Source organism: Theropithecus gelada, chromosome 7a, assembly GCF_003255815.1.
Source record: "Theropithecus gelada isolate Dixy chromosome 7a, Tgel_1.0, whole genome shotgun sequence".
Taxonomy (NCBI): Eukaryota; Metazoa; Chordata; class Mammalia; order Primates; family Cercopithecidae; genus Theropithecus; species Theropithecus gelada.
The window spans coordinates 19,192,740-19,209,125 of record NC_037674.1 but is presented as its reverse complement, the minus strand read 5'-3'; the positions used below and the strand labels follow the sequence as shown (position 1 = coordinate 19,209,125).

General features: G+C 44.6%; 1 protein-coding gene across 1 annotated transcript in view; it reads left to right on the top strand.

Moving 5' to 3' along the window:
- Positions 1-14,422, top strand: part of MFAP1 (microfibril associated protein 1) — a 20,718-nt gene extending 6,296 nt beyond the window's left edge. Inside the window, exons 2-9 of the mRNA XM_025389658.1 lie at positions 1,603-1,822; positions 3,944-4,073; positions 4,333-4,520; positions 5,665-5,773; positions 5,875-6,035; positions 9,394-9,553; positions 13,492-13,581; positions 13,683-14,422. Of these exons, the coding sequence (XP_025245443.1) occupies positions 1,603-1,822; positions 3,944-4,073; positions 4,333-4,520; positions 5,665-5,773; positions 5,875-6,035; positions 9,394-9,553; positions 13,492-13,581; positions 13,683-13,865 (1,241 nt within the window). The 3' untranslated portion in view covers positions 13,866-14,422. The remainder of the gene's footprint in view (positions 1-1,602; positions 1,823-3,943; positions 4,074-4,332; positions 4,521-5,664; positions 5,774-5,874; positions 6,036-9,393; positions 9,554-13,491; positions 13,582-13,682) is intronic.
- Positions 14,423-16,386: the final 1,964 nt, after the last annotated feature.

The following is a 16,386-nucleotide window of genomic DNA, read 5'->3' as shown; positions in this document are numbered from 1 at the left end:
TTTTTTTTTTTTTTTGAGACGGAGTCTCGCTCTGTCACCCAGGCTGGAGTACAGTGGCCGGATCTCAGCTCACTGCAAGCTCCGCCTCCCGGGTTCACGCCATTCTCCTGCCTCAGCCTCCCGAGTAGCTGGGAGTACAGGCGCCCGCCACCACGCCTGGCTAATTTTTTGTATTTTTAGTAGAGACGGGGTTTCACCATGTTAGCCCGGATGGTCTTGATCTCCTGACCTCGTGATCCGCCCATCTCGGCCTCCCAAAGTGCTGGGATTACAGGCTTGAGCCACCGCGCCCGGCCCCAGCTAATTTTTTTATTTTTAGTAAAGACAAGGTCTAACTTTGTTGCCCAGGCTGGTCTCAAACTCCTGGGTTTAAGCAGTCCTCCTGCCTCAGCCTTCCAAAATGCTGGGATTACAAGCATGAGCCACCGCACCTGGCCCCCTCATTAATTTTCTAAGGTTAAACTATTCTTGTAGTCTTGAGCTAAATTCTAATAAGTTGTGTTGGCTTAGGGGTTTTTTGTGTCGGGTTTTTTTTTTTGGTAGTTTTTATATCGCTGGGATAAATTTGCTCTTATGTTATTTAATATTTTTGTATTTGTGTTTGTAAGTGAAATCCACCTAAAGTTTTCCTTTGAACTGTCCAATTTGGTTATCAAGGTTATACTCATAAAATAAGTTGGTTAGTTTTCACTGTCTCTCTTTGTTCACTAGAATTGTTTATATTTGTAGGCTGGGTGCTATGGCTCACGCCTGTAATCCCAGCACTTTGGGAGGCCGAGGTGGGCGGATCTTGAGGTCAGGAGATGGAAACCATCCTGGCTAACACGATGAAACTCCGTCTCTACTAAAAATACAAATAATTAGCTGGGCATGGTAGTGCATGCCTTTAGTCCAAGCTACTCAGGAGGCTGAGGCAGGAGAATTACTTGAACCCAGGAGGCGGAGGTTGCAGTGAGCCGAGATCATACCACTGCACTCCAGCCTAGACGACAGAGCGAGACTCCGTCTCAAAAAAAAAAAAAAAAAGAATTGTATTTATAACAGATTACCTACTCTTGCAGGTTTGATAACACATAAGGTAAAGGAAAAGAAGGTAGAAATAAGTAAGATTAGAATATTGAGTCATGTGGTAATATGTTATAAAGGCTGCCGTGGAAATCCCAGAGGGAACTACAAGAATGCCTGAGCAGCATTTTAGTTTTATGTTCCTGCAGAAATCATCCTTACTATGTGGTGGGCACTGTTACAAATAATTTGTTTAAGGGTATAGTTGAGGTGGGATGCCATGAATTTGTGATGGATGCAGTCTGCCTTTTTGCGGGGGACTTTTTTCTACTGTTTCACTGCCTACCTTCCTCCACTTCATTGTACTCAAGGTAAGCCTCATTATCATCAGTGTTGGCTTTCACAAGGAGGCAGTCTCATGACTTGGCCTTTGTAGGAAAACACTATTAGATGAATAGATGGTTGGGTAGTGGCTCTTTCTTCTCCTGCTTAGACTCTTGTCTACTATGAATAAAGGGCTCTATTTGCAAAGGCCATGATGGGATGAAGCACATTGAGAAACAGGCTACTGAAACATAAGTTATTTTTCTCACCCAGGTGAGATTTCAATGGAAAAAGTGAAGGTAAAGCGTTATGTGTCCGGAAAGAGGCCAGACTATGCCCCTATGGAGTCCTCAGATGAGGAAGATGAAGAATTTCAGTTCATTAAGAAAGCCAAAGAACAAGAAGCAGAGCCTGAGGAACAGGAGGAGGATTCATCTAGTGACCCCCGGCTACGGCGTTTACAGAACCGTATTAGTGAAGATGTGGAAGAGAGGTAATGTCTGTGATTGTGTTTTACTTGAACATGAACCTCTACAGCTTAATAATAATAGCTAATACTTGAATAGTACTGCCAAGTAGCTGACATTTGCTAATTCTTGTAATCCATACAATAGCTTTATGAAATAGGTGCTATTATCCCCATTTCACAAAAGGAGGAAACAGAGCACAAAGGGGCTAAGAAAGTTACATGACCAAAGTTACAAAGTGGCAGCTTCAGAAAACAGCAGATTACTTCTGGCCTAAAGGACCTACTCAACTCCTTACGGGAATAGAAAACACAGACCATTCGTTGGCTGTTGAGGGGAGTCTTTTTAGCACAAAGATGTTTTATAAACTTTGGTAAATTGATTTTATACATCTGCTTATTCTAAATGCTAATAAGGGGAAATGACACTGAAGCAGGAGAAAAGACCTCATAAAGGTCTCATTGTAGAAAGTCTCCCAGTGAGGGATTTTGTATGTTATATACTGATTGAGACATTACCTTAATAGAGCAGACCAGGGGTCCTGAACTTTCACCGTTCATAATTGTCCCAGGGGTTTTTTCACAGAGCTCCTGGGTCAAAACAGTTCTGTTTATTTTAGTTAGTAAGTAGTTAGAGCCAAGTAACCTAATAAGTATTTATGTCCTAATAACTTTGCCACTTGAAAATTACAGTGCCCATGGCCGGGCGCAGTGGCTCACACCTGTAACCGTAGCACTTTGGGAGGCCGAGGCAGGTGGATCACGAGGTCAGGAGTTCAAGACCAGCCTGGCCAACTTGGTGAAACCCCATCTCAACTAAAAATACAAAAAAATTAGCCAGGCATGGCGGTGGGCACCTGTAATCCCAGCTACTTTTGGGAGACTGAGGCAGAGAATTGCTTGAACTTGGCAGGCGGAGGTTGCAGTGAGCCGAGATCATGCCACTGCACTCCAGCCTGAGTGACAGAGTGAGACTCCGTCTCAAAAAAAAGAAAAAGAAAAAAAGAAAATTACAGTGCCCATGGGGAAAAAAACACTTTTATTCATTCTCACATAACCACAGTTACTAGTGGAATTTGTGTGCCTATTGGACACTGACAGCCTTGCAGACCTTGGAATCAGCACTGTCACTTTTTCATGTCTTGTTTTATATTGATATTCACACTATACTTACTTTTTACCACAGCAGCCACCAAAACCCAATTTCACGAAGATACGATATTCTCAAAAGGAATGTAATATGACTTAATGTTGAAACTGAATTACCTTGAGCTATTGAAAATATCCCAATTCAGGCCACGCTCGGTGGCTCACGCCTGTAATCCCAGCACTTTGGGAGGCCAAGGCAGGCGATCACCTGAGGTCAGGAGTTCAAGACTAGCCTGGTCAACATGACGAAACCCCCCCCTCTCTAGTAAAAATACAAAAATTGGCTGGGTGTGGTGGTGCACGCCTGTAGTCCCAGCTACTCAAGAGGCTGAGGCAGGAAGAATCGCTTGAACCTGGGAGGGGGAGGTTGTGGTGAGCCGAGATCACGCCATTGCTCTCCAGCCTGGGTAACAGAGTGAGATTCTGTCTCAAAAAAAATCCCAATGCATCCCTATGAGTTTGCTGGCTTGCTGTGGTGCCTTAGGATGCCTCAACATACGTTTAGTATTTCAGGCCAAACTTGACTATTTGCTCTGACATCCTAGTCTAGTTTCTTTAATCTGCACCTCAGTTTCCCCCACCTCAATACTTTAATATTGGATGGACATGGTGGCTCACATCTGTAATCCCAGCACTTTGAGAGGCTAAGGCGGGCAGATTGCCTAAGTCCAGGATTTGAAGACCAGCCTGGGCAACATGGTAAAACCCCGTCTCTACAAAAAATACGAAAATTAGTCATGTGTGCTGGCATGCCTATAGTCCCAGCTACTCAGGAGGCTGAGGTGGGAGGATCACTTGAGCCTGGGAGGCAGAGGTTGCAGTGAGCCAAGATCGCGCCACTGCACTGCAGCCTGGGTGACAGAGCAAGACCCTGCCTCAAAAAAAAAGACTTCAGTATTAATGAAGGCAAACATAATGTACTGTGTGGCTGTGGAAATGCGGTTGATGCTACTTCATTTTTATGACATTGGTGTTACATTTGGAGATACTGTTTTTCAGATTGGCTCGACATCGGAAAATAGTGGAACCTGAAGTGGTAGGAGAGAGTGACTCAGAAGTAGAAGGAGATGCTTGGCGCATGGAACGAGAAGATAGCAGTGAAGAAGAGGAGGAGGAGATTGATGATGAGGTATGATAAAGGAACATGGGAAGTTTTTTTCTGGATATAAGAAAAAGTTGACGCCAGTGCTCATTTGTTGAAGCCTTAAAAACAAGAGATCACTGCTTTTGGCAGGACTCTGATCATGTTCCTTGTTTGTTGGGATAGGACTAAAAATAGAATGGTACTAAGTTGTATTTTTTTACATTTGAATTTGTTGGGTTTGATGAGACTAAAACAAAAAGCCATAGGCCATTTGACTGACTGGCTTACATATATGACTTGACAGGAAATAGAACGGCGGCGTGGCATGATGCGTCAGCGAGCACAGGAGAGAAAAAATGAAGAGATGGAAGTCATGGAAGTGGAAGATGAGGGACGTTCTGGAGAGGAGTCAGAATCAGAGTCTGAGTATGAAGAGTACACAGACAGTGAAGATGAGATGGAGCCTCGCCTGAAGCCAGTCTTCATTCGAAAGTAAGTATCTCACAAGCCAGATCTGAATCTACTTAATTACCACTTTCCAGGCGTGGAAACAAAAGTCTGTTTTCTGTTGTGCTATTCTGAAATCTAAGCACTGAGTGAAAGTGCTTTTGCTAGTGCTGTAGCCTTGCCAGACGAGCTGCTGAGGAGTATCTTGGTGTTAGCAGAGAACCTGAGTTTGTTTTCACATCTCTTTTTTCAGTTATAGAGCATATATCTGTCCAAGGCCTTTTTTTCTTTCTTTCTTTCTTTCTGAGACGGAGTGTTGCTCTTGTTGCCCAGGCTGGAGTGCAATGGCGTCATGTCTGCTCACCACAACCTCCAACTCCCGATTTCAGGCGATTCACCTGCCTCAGCCTCCCTAGTAGCTGGGATTACAGGCATGTGCCACCACGTCTGGCTAATTTTGTATTTTTAGTATAGAGGGGGTTTCACCATGTTGGTCAGGCTGGTCTCGAACTCCCGACCTCAGGTGATCCGCCCTCCTCAGCCTCCCAAAGTGCTGGGATTACAGGCATGAGCCCCCGCGCCCAGCCAAGGCCATATATTTTTAAACACAAAATTAAACTCAACGAGCAGATTCCTATTCCTTTCTTGATGGCTAGAAATCCTCCTACTTACAGGCCAGCAGGTTCTTTGCTGTCCAGGCAGTTCTCAAAGATGAACATGATTTTAGTGCTCCAAAGACCTGGGATGATGGCCGGGCACAGTGGCTCATGCCTGTAATTCCAGCACTTTGGGAGGCTGAGGCAGGTGGATCACGAGGTCAGGAGTTCAAGACCAGCCTGGCCAAGATGGTGAAACCCCATCTCTACTAAAAATACAAAGAAATTAACCAGGTGTGGTGGCAGGCGCCTGTAATCCCAGCTACTCGGGAGGCTGAGGCAAAGAATTGCTTGAACCCAGGAGGCAGAGGTTGCAGTGAGCTGAGATCACACCACTGCACAGGAGACAGAGTGAGACTCCATCTCAAAAAAAAAAAAAAAAAAAGACCTGGGATGACTCAACGTTTTTTGCTCTTTGAAAATAATAGGGCCAAAGAGTTTGGTTTCGTCTCATTTGGATGGGACTAGGTCTAGGGGAACAAAGCACTCCACTCTAAGGACTTTAGGCAATTAACAGGACCTCTGTGATGCAGGAAGGACCGAGTGACAGTTCAAGAACGTGAAGCTGAAGCATTGAAACAGAAGGAGCTGGAGCAGGAAGCAAAACGCCTGGCAGAGGAGAGGCGCAAGTACACACTCAAGGTACTGGGGAGTGGTTCCAAGGATTGAGTACAAGAAATAGTGTAATCAGGTTTGTCTGAGGAGAGTAAGGAAGTCCAAGCCGAATTGTTCTCCCTATCCAGATTGTCGAAGAGGAAACCAAGAAAGAGCTGGAAGAGAACAAGCGATCCTTGGCTGCACTGGATGCACTCAATACTGATGATGAAAATGACGAGGAGGAATATGAGGCATGGAAAGTTCGGGAGCTAAAAAGAATCAAGAGGGACAGAGAAGATCGAGAAGCGTGAGTAAAAAGATGAGCCTAGAGTTAATGCTGCTAGTGGAACAGGTTTCTAGTAGGATAGCTCTGAGACTCATTACCTACTGTGAGTTCCATTCTGGCCATCTTCAGAGTTCTTGCTGCTGGGTGAGTTTCCTATAATTGGAATGTGAGTTTCACTTGTTACAGTGAAATCAGGGAAGAGAAACACACTTTGTCGATGTGTGTTCATAATAGAGTGCCAGCCAGTGCTCCCTTTAGTTTCCTAGTAGACACAAAAATTAGTAACTGTTAGCAGTTATCTCTTACTGTGTACAACCCAACCCACAATTAAGTGACTTGAAAAAACAATTACTTTTCACAATTTTGGAGGTTGGCTGAACAGTTCCTCTACTGATTTCACGTGGGCTCACTTATGTCGTTGTATCCAGCTAGACAGTTGACTGGGCTAGAAACTTAAAAGGGCTTCACTCACATGTCTAGTAGTAGGTGGTGGCTATCAGTTAGGATGCCTCACTTATCCTTCATTGGGTTAGACTGGCTTCCTTACATAGTAGTCTCAGGGTACCATTCTAAGAGGGCAAGGTCTTCTGACACTTAGGTTCCAGAACTCATATATCAATCCTGCCACATATTGGTCAAAGCAAGTCACAAGGCCAACCTAGCTTTAAGCAGGTGGAGAAACAGACTCCACCTCTGGATAGGAGAAGCAGCAAAGTCATACTTTTTGAAAAGGGGCATGCATACTGTGAGGGGAAGCATTTGTGGCACTTAAATAATCTACACTATGTTAGAGCAGAATCTTTTTTTTTTTTTTTTTGAGATGGAGTTTTGCTTTTCACTCAGGCTGGAGTGAAGTGTCACAATCTCAGCTCACTGTGGCCTCCGCCTCCTGGGTTCAAGTGATTCTCCTGCCTCAGCCTCCCAAGTAGCTGGGATTACAGGCATGTGCCACCACACCTGGCTAATTTTTGTATTTTTAGTAGAGACAGGGTTTCACCATGTTGGTCAGGCTGGTCTCGAACTCATGACCTCAGGTTATCCACCTGTCTCGGCCTCTCAAAGTGCTCGGATTACGGCGTGAGCCACCACGCCCGGCCCAAGCAGAATCATTTCTGAGCTGCATCACTCATTCCTATAAATTATTAGGTATAAGAGGGTAATCCCGGATTACAAAGGAAACCATCAATAGATAACTCTAGGCTGGGCGTGGTGGCTCACGCCATAATCCGAGCACTTTGGGAGGCTGAGGCAGGCGAATCACTTTAGGCTGGGAGTTCGAGACCAGCCTGGTCAACATGGTGAAAACCTCTCTCTACTAAAATACAAAAATTAGCCGGGTGTGGTGGTGTTTGCATGTTATTCCCAGCTACTTGGAAGGTGGAGGCAAGAGAATCGCTTGAACCCAGGAGGCAGAGGTTGCAGTGAGCTGAGATAGCGCCACTGCACTCCAGCCTGGATGACAGAGTGACACTCTTATCTGGAAAAAAGAAAAAAAGAAAACTTGCCTCAATATGAGCTACACACAATAAATAGATAACTCCATCCTCAGCCTGTAGTTTCTTTTTTCTTTTTTTTTTTTTGAGACGGAGTCTCACTCTGTCGCCCAAGCTAGAGTGCAGTGGCGCAATCTTGGCCTCCACCCCCTGGGGGTCAAGCAGTTCTGCCTCAGCCTTCCAAGTAGCTGGGACTACAGGCATATGCCACCACACAGCTAATTTTTTTTTTTTTTTTTTTTTTTTGAGACGGAGTCTCGCTCTGTCGCCTGGGCTGGAGTGCAGTGGCCGGATCTCAGCTCACTGCAAGCTCCGCCTCCTGGGTTCACGCCATTCTCCTGCCTCAGCCTCCCGAGTAGCTGGGACTACAGGCGCCCGCCACCTCGCCCGGCTAGTTTTTTTTGTATTTTTTAGTAGAGACGGGGTTTCACCATGTTAGCCAGGATGGTCTCGATCTCTTGACCTCGCGATCCGCCCGTCTCGGCCTCCCAAAGTGCTGGGATTACAGGCTTGAGCCACCGCGCCCGGCCAATTTTTGTATTTTTAATAGAGGCATGGTTTCACCATGTTGGCCAGGCTGGCCTTGAACTCCTGACCTCAGGTGATCCACCCACCTCGGCCTCCCAACGTGCTGGGAATACAGGCATGAGCCACCACGCCTGGCCCTCAGCCTGTAGTTTCTAAGGTTTTTATCCTGGACCTGAAGGAGTAGGAGTCCAAGTGCCCTTTAAAATTGTACACAAGGCTGGGCATGGTGGCTCATGCCTATAATCCCAACAATTTAGGAGGCCGAGGTGGGCAGATCACAAGGTCAGGAGTTTGACACCAGCCTGTCCAATATGGTGAAACCCCGTCTGTACTAAAAATACAAAAATTAGCCAGGCATGGTGGTACACGCCTGTAAATCCCAGCTACTCAGGAGGCTGAAGCAGGAGAATCGCCTGAACCTGGGAGGCAGAGGTTGCAGTGAGCCGCGATTGTGCCACTGCATTCCAGCCTGGGCAACAGAATGAGATTCCATCTCAAAAAAACAAAAAATAAAATAAAATTGTACACAAAATTATGTGTGTATATGCATTTTTTTGGAGAAAAGGGATATCACCCCCTCTCTCCCCAACACTGGCTAAAAAGTTACTGCAATCTGGCCGGGCGCAGTAGCTCACGCCTGTAATCCCAGCACTTTGGGAGGCACAGGTGGGCGGATCATGAGGTCAGGAGATCAAGACCATCCTAGTGAACACAGTGAAACCCTATCTCTACTAAAAATACAAAAAGATTAGCCAGGTGTGGTAGCGGGCGCCTGTAGTCCCAGCTACTTGGGAGGCTGAGGCAGGAGAATGGCGTGAACCCGGGAGGCGGAGCTTGCAGTGAGCAAAGATGGCGCCACTGCACTCCAGCCTGGGCAACAGAGCAAGACTCCGTCACCAAAAAAAAAAAAAAAAAGTTACTGCAATCTAATTGATGATGGTAATCTTTGGTTTGTGACATGCAAGCACCTATATGATTATGATACACTTACATAAAGGAATACCAGCAAAGCCTTGGACAGTTATTTTAAATTCACTGATTTTTTTTTTTTTTTAAGCTAAGAAGACCTTTTAGGGAAAGAGAGTTCATAATGTTGCAAAACCCAGCAATAATAGTATGTCTGAATGTCAAAAGAGCTAGAATCAACTTTTGGAAGTTGGCAATACCTAGTCTGGCAAACATAATGAAGACTAACTCACCCTTTTGTTTATTGAGCTCTTGATCTTGATTCCTAATAGGCAATGACTAGAATTAAAGAAGGTGACTAATACTTGAAATAACATGGGACTGTTATTTTTGATAATTTGGTCTTTCTAAAGCTGTAACAGTACCAATAAATTGTTTTGCTCCCTGGACAGGCTTGAGAAGGAGAAAGCAGAAATTGAACGCATGCGAAACCTGACTGAGGAAGAGAGGAGAGCTGAACTTCGGGCAAATGGCAAAGTCATTACCAACAAAGCCGTTAAGGGCAAATATAAGTTCTTACAGAAGTATTATCACCGGGGTGCCTTCTTCATGGTAAGAAGTGAAAAGAGAGTCAGAAAATTGGGCAGTAGGAATAACTCAGAAACTTTGAATTATTTTTTCTCTTCAAGAATGTTCTGGAATGTTATTTCCACTTGCCAATGGTCAGCTTTCTCATTTGTTTTTTCCTTCTGAACAATATAAACTCAGAGAAAAGCATCAGCAATTGGATTATAGAAGTAGCATCAACTGTTCTCTCTTTTGGCTCCAACTCTCAAAAAGAGGAAATGATGCAATAGCCTTTTTTTTTTTTTTTTTTTTTTTTTGAGAGACAGAAGTCTTGCTGTCACCCAGGCTGGGGTACGGTAGTGCGATTATAGTTCACTGCAACCTTGACCTCCTGGGCTCAAGGGATACACCTGCTTCAGCCTCCAGAGTAGCTGGGACTATAAGCATGCACAACCATGCCTGGCACTTTTTTTTTTTTTTTTTTGCTATTTTTTAAAATTTTTCGTAGAGACCAGGTCTCACTATGTTGCCCAGGCTAGTCTTAACCTTCTGACCTCAAGCAATCCTTCCACCTCAGCCTCCCAAAGTATTAGGAATACAGGCATGAGCCATTGTCCTCAGCCTTAGATAAATTGATGAAATAGAGAAGTGATCTGTATAGATAGGGGACAAATTAGGTCCTCCACTTTGTGAAAACCAAACTCTGCAAATAGCTTTACATTAATTCACTTTTGTGTGATAGAAAGTTCACTTCATTCTGAACTGACAGTACCCAAGAGTAACTAAACAAAAGAATGGTTTATTCTGTAACCATTAGGTGGAGGGCCACCATCTTTGTTTTTCATATAAAGACTAAGATCAAAATAGCAATCTGTTAATCCTGTATGGTTTATTATAATTTCCTAGTGTTAAAGCAGTTTGTACCAAAAACTAGACTAGCTTTTTCAAGTGCTGTGTGGCAAATTCTAAATATCCCCACTGCAACTGAATTCCTGCCTTTCACTGCAGATGCTGTTAAAACTTCAGTGGTAGCTTCCCTACCACCCTCCAAAATTAGTTTCAGGTCTATCTGATTAGCAGGAACTGTCTGCTTACGTAGTTTTCCAGCAGATGTGGCTTTCTATTCAGTGGAGATTATGAATTCTTGTACTGCTTCGGTCATAAAGTTTCTTTGCTTAAGCAATTCACAGCTTTAATAATCAAGCTTCTTAGAGAAGCAGTTCATTGCTAGTTAAGATACATGAGAAAAGTGTATGTGAAAGTCCTTTGGTGGGCCGGGTACATTGGCTAATGCCTGTAATCTTAACATTTTGAGAGGCCAAGGCCGGCAGATCACTTGAGCCCAGGAGTTCAGCCTGGGCAATGTGGCAAAACCCCATCTCTACAAAAAATACAAAAATTAGCCAGGCGTGGTGGTGCATGCCTATAGTGCCACCTATCGAGGGGCTGAGGTGGAAGGATTGCTTCAGCCCGGGAGGTTGAGGCTGCAGTCATCTGTGATCGTGCCACTGCACTGCAGCCTGGGTGGCTGACCAAGACTTTGTCTCAAAAAAAATTTCTTTTTAAAGTCTTTCTTAAACAAGATAGTGGTATTTTTAATTCCTTCAGCATATGGGTTTATAAATCTGTATCACAGCATTGTGATATTACTATCAGGCTAGAGTGCAGTGGTGCAGTCATGGCTCACTACTGCCTCATTCTCCTGGGCTCAAGCAATCCTCCTGCCTCAGCCTCCTGAGTAGTTGGGACTACAGGTGTGTGCCACCACACCTAATTATTTTTTTTTATTTTGTAGAGATGGGGTTTTGCTATGTAGCCCAGGCTGGTTTCAAACTCCTGGGCTCAAACTATCCTCCCACCTTGGCCTCCCAAAGTGCTGGGATTACAGGCAAGAGCAACTGGATCCAGCCTTACTAATGTTGTTTATTTCATTGAGTAGGTAACCTTTAGTGCATATACTATGCAGAGGTAACTGTTTAGCACTGTTAGCGAGAATACATAATCACTGTAACATAAGTAAGAGTAAAGTACTGTAGGAGTTCTGACGAGAGAGATTATATTTGGTAGAAGATTGAAAGGGTTGACATAAAGGTTGTAACATTTAAGCATTTAAAATGTATAGTTTTTTTTGGTTTTTGGTTTTTTGTCACCTAGGCTTGAGTGCAGTGGCGTGATTTCAGCTCACTGCAACCTCCACCTCCCGGGTTCAAGCAATTCTCCTGCCTCAGTGCCCCAAGTAGCTGGGAATACAGGCGTGTACTACCACACCCCGCTAGTTTTTGTATTTTTAGTAGAGACGGGGTTTCTCCATGTTGGCCAGGCTGGTCTTGAACTCCTGACCTTAGGTGATCTGCCCACCTCAGTGTCCCAAAGTGCTGGGATTACAGGCGTAAGCTACTGTGCCCGGCCAAGATGTATAGACTTTTTGCCATTCAGTGCTGGGAAGACATTCCAGGTGGAGACCAGCAGGAGTGGAGGCAGAAAGCATCAGCTGTGAAGGGAAGTGGCAAAGAGAACTGAGAAGGTGGGTTAAGGCTGTATAATATTTGGCCTTGATTACTACACAGAGGAGTTGTATTCATTTATTTATTTATTTTTGAGATGAAATCTCACTCTGTCGCCCAGGCTTTAGTGCAGTGGTGCGATGTGAGCTCACTGCAACCTCCACCTCCTGGGTTCAAGCGATTCTCCTGCCCCAGCCTCCTGTGTAGCTGGGATTACAGGTGTGCGCCACCAGGTCTAATTTTTTGTATTTTTAGTAGAGACAGAGTTTCACCATGTTGGTCAGGCTGGTCTTGAACTCGTGACCTCGTGATCCACCTGCCTTGGCCTCCCAAAGCGCTGGGATTACAGGCATGAGCCACTGCGCCCAGCCTAGGAGTTGCATTCATTTAATAGAGAACCACTGAAGTTTTTTGGGCCAGGCAAAGATTATGAGTTACAGTTTAGAAACATCAGTGCAATGACAGTATGTAAGACTGATAGTAGGGAAAACTAATAACCCAGGTGACAAGAGTTTGTAAAATGTGGCAACTGATCGAATGCACACTTACTCAGTTTTGAATCTAGGTAATCGAAGAGTATGCTGGTCCTACTAACAGAAAAGTTAAAGAGAGGAGGTTGATGTGGAAAGGTTAGGTATTAATAAATGGTTTTCACTTTAGACATGAGTTTCAAGTCCCAATAAAATATCCAACTTATGATATATGAAAGCCAGTAGAAAATCCAGGATTGGAAATTTGAGAGGCCTATGCAGAGTTGAAGTCACATGAGTAAACTAACACACTGAGTGCAGACAAGACACATCCACACTCAAGGAGAAAATGAGGCATAGTTGCATGTGCCTGTAGTCCCAGCTACTCAGGAGGCTAAGGTGAGAGCATCGCTTGATGCTGGGAGGTCAAGGCTGCAGTGAGCAGTGATGACACCACTGCACTCTAGCCTGGACATCAGAATGAGACCCTGCCTCAGGGAAAAAAAAAAAAAAGAGAGAGAGAAAGACAATACAACAAAGGAAAAAGAATATCATCTTGGCTGGGCGTGGTGGCTCATGCCTGTAATCCCAGCACTTTGAGAGGCCAAGTCGGGCAGATCACAAGGTCAGGATATCCAGACCATCTGGGCTAACACGGTGAAACCCCGTCTCTACTAAAAATACAAAAAATTAGCTGGGTGTGGTGGCATGGACCTGTAGTCTCAGCTACTCAGGAGGCCAAGGCAGGAGAATTGCTTGAACCCAGGAGGCGGAGGTTGCAGTAAGCCAAGACTGCACCAGTGCACTCCAGCCTGGGCAACAGGCCGAGAATCTGTCTTAGAAAAAAAAAAAAAAAAAAATATCGTCTCTTCAGTTAGATGTAAGCTCTTGAAGAAAGGCTCAATACCCTCTGCTTTCTTTGTATCCCTCATTGTAGAGTTTAATAAATTTGTGGTTTGAATATATAGGAAATAAAGCCACAAGATTGATAAGATTTTTTTTTATACAGGATGAGGATGAAGAAGTATACAAGAGAGATTTCAGCGCTCCTACCCTGGAGGATCATTTCAATAAAACCATTCTTCCTAAAGTCATGCAGGTATGGGGAACTTTAATAACATGACAGAGAGAAAAGTAATGTATTGATAGCTGAGGCATGGTTTGTTTGGTGGTGTAACTTATGATCCGTCCTTCCCTCAGGTCAAGAACTTTGGACGCTCAGGTCGCACCAAATACACTCACCTTGTGGATCAAGATACCACCTCCTTTGACTCAGCTTGGGGCCAAGAGAGTGCCCAGAACACAAAGTTCTTCAAACAAAAGGCAGCTGGGGTACGCGATGTATTTGAGCGGCCATCTGCCAAGAAGCGGAAAACTACCTAGGGTCCAGCTGCATATTCTTCCAACTGTGGAACACAAGGGGAAGTCTCAGCATCTGGTCCCTGATTTGTTTTTTTCATTATTTCCTTGGCCCCTGTATCCAGCTATTGGACCTACTGCTATACTTGTGATACTGGGTAGCCCAGACTTTGAAGGTGCTTTGTGAGGTTTGGACTCATGCTGAGAAACCCATAGGAAAGCACTGTCCAGGTAGGATTAGAGGCTTCCCACTTAAGACTATTTCTGAGAAATCTTAGGTTTTATCACTACTATGGTTTCCCATATTTACTTGGGACTGTTCTGAGTTTCTTTTTCCAGCCCTTAGCTTGGGTTAGAAAAGTGGGCATGTAACTGAACAATGCATTACTTCTACCTTAGGTTTAGGAGTAATACACCAGGAAATCTAAGCTTATGGAAACATGTTTTCCATTTTTGCTTGGAGTCCATTTTTCTAGGTGTACATACTTTTTTATCCACGTATGTGTGCATGTCAAGAAATAAAAGAATCACACAACAAGGAGATTTTTAGCATGATACTGGAAATAAATTGTCCAGGCTGACAAGTATTAATTGCCTATTGAAGTAAAAGATAACAGAATTGTCAGGCAGAAGGTGTTTCACATTTTGATAATTCCCTTTGATGTCAGAAACAAGCTCAGGTACTAGCTGGGCTTTAGGTTGCATCTGGATTTATTCCATGAGCAAATACAGATGTGTTTGAGAAGACCAAGGCCTTTCACATCCTTTAAATGTCCCACTGGAGGAATCAAATAGTTTAGTGTCGTATGATAAAAATGAATGGAAATAATTACTATGAGGTGGTAAATACATAAAGATGAACATAGGTACAAGTCACTGTTGTGTGGGATACAATCTAAAAATTATCCTAGAGTCAGAATGAGGGTAAGGCCTTCAAATTCTTTTGGTGAAATGTCTGTAACTGCCATTTGAGTGTCCATACAGCAGACTCAGGGGCCGTTATAGGTTTTTTTTTTGGTTTTTTTGTTTTGTTTTGTTTTGTTTTTAAAGAGACAGCTCTCACCCAGGCTGGAGTACCTCAGCCTCCTGAGTAGCTGGGACTACAGGCGCCCGCCACCACGCCCGGCTAATTTTTGTATTTTTAGTAGAGACAGAGTTTCACCGTGTTAGCCAAGATGGTCTCGATCTCCTGACCTCGTGATCTGCCCGCCTCGGCCTCCCAAAGTGCTGGGATTATAGGCATGAGCCACCATGCCTGGCCGGGGCTGTTACAGTTTTATAGTTGAGGAAACTAGTTCAACAAGTGTGACTTGGTCCAAGCTGATTAACTTTTTTTTTTTTTTGAGACGGATTTTCACTCTTGTTGCCCAGTCTGGAGTGTAGTGGTGCAATCTCTGCTCACTGCAACCTCCACCTCCTGGGTTCAAGAGATTCTCCTGCCTCAGCCTCCCGAGAAGCTGGAATTACAGACATCCACCACCACCACTATGCCCAGCTAATTTTTTTTTTGTATTTTTAGTAGAGCTGGGGTTTCACCATTTTGGCCAGGCTGGTCTCATAACTCCTAACCTCAGGTGATCCACCCGCCTCGGCCTCCCAGAGTGCTGGGATTACAGGCGTGAGCCACCACACCTGGCCCTGATTAACCTTTAAAGTAAAATTACCTTCTCTCTAGGATAGGAAATGGCAGGTAGAATGTATTATGGCTCAGAATTTGAATACCAATCAATTTTTGTTTTGAGACAGTCTTGCTCTGTCACCCAGGCTGGAGTGCAGTAGCACCATCTCAGCTCACTGCAGCCTCAACCTCCCAGGCTCAAGCAAATCCATCTCAGCCTCCAGAGGAGCTGGGACCATAGGTGGGCACATGCCACTATGCCTGGCTTTTTTTTTTTTTAATTTTAGTAGAGACAGGGTTATACTATGTTGCCCAGGCTGGTCTGGAAATCCTGACTTCATGCAGTCCTCCCAGCTCAGCCTCCCCAAAGTGCTGGGGTTACAGGCATGAGTCACCACACCTGGCCCAACCTTTGATATCTTCTAGTCTTACCATGTTCTAACCCTCAGGCATCTAAATTCTTTTTTTTGGCGGGGAGGAGGGGGGACAGTAGAGACGAAGTCTCACTGTGTTGCCCAAGCTGGTCTCAAGTGATCCTCTTGCCTCAGCTTTCCAAGGTGTTGGGATTACTTTGGTTTGGTTTTGTTTTTGTTTTTGACACACAGCCTCATTCCGTCACCCAGGCTGGAGTACAGTGGCACAATCTCAACTCACTGCAACCTCCACCTCCCTGGTTCAAGTGATTCTTCTGCCTCAGCTTCCTGAGTAGCTGGGACTACAGGCATGCGCCACCACACCTGGCTAATTTTTTTTTTTTTTGTATTTTTAGTAGAGACAGGGTTTCACCATGTTGGCCGGGCTTGTCTTGAACTCCTGACCTCATGATCCACCTTAGCCTCCCAAAGTGCTGGGATTACAGGTGTGAGCCACCGCGCCCGGCCTTTTTTTTTTGAGATGGAGTTTCACTCTTTCACCCAGGCTGGAGTA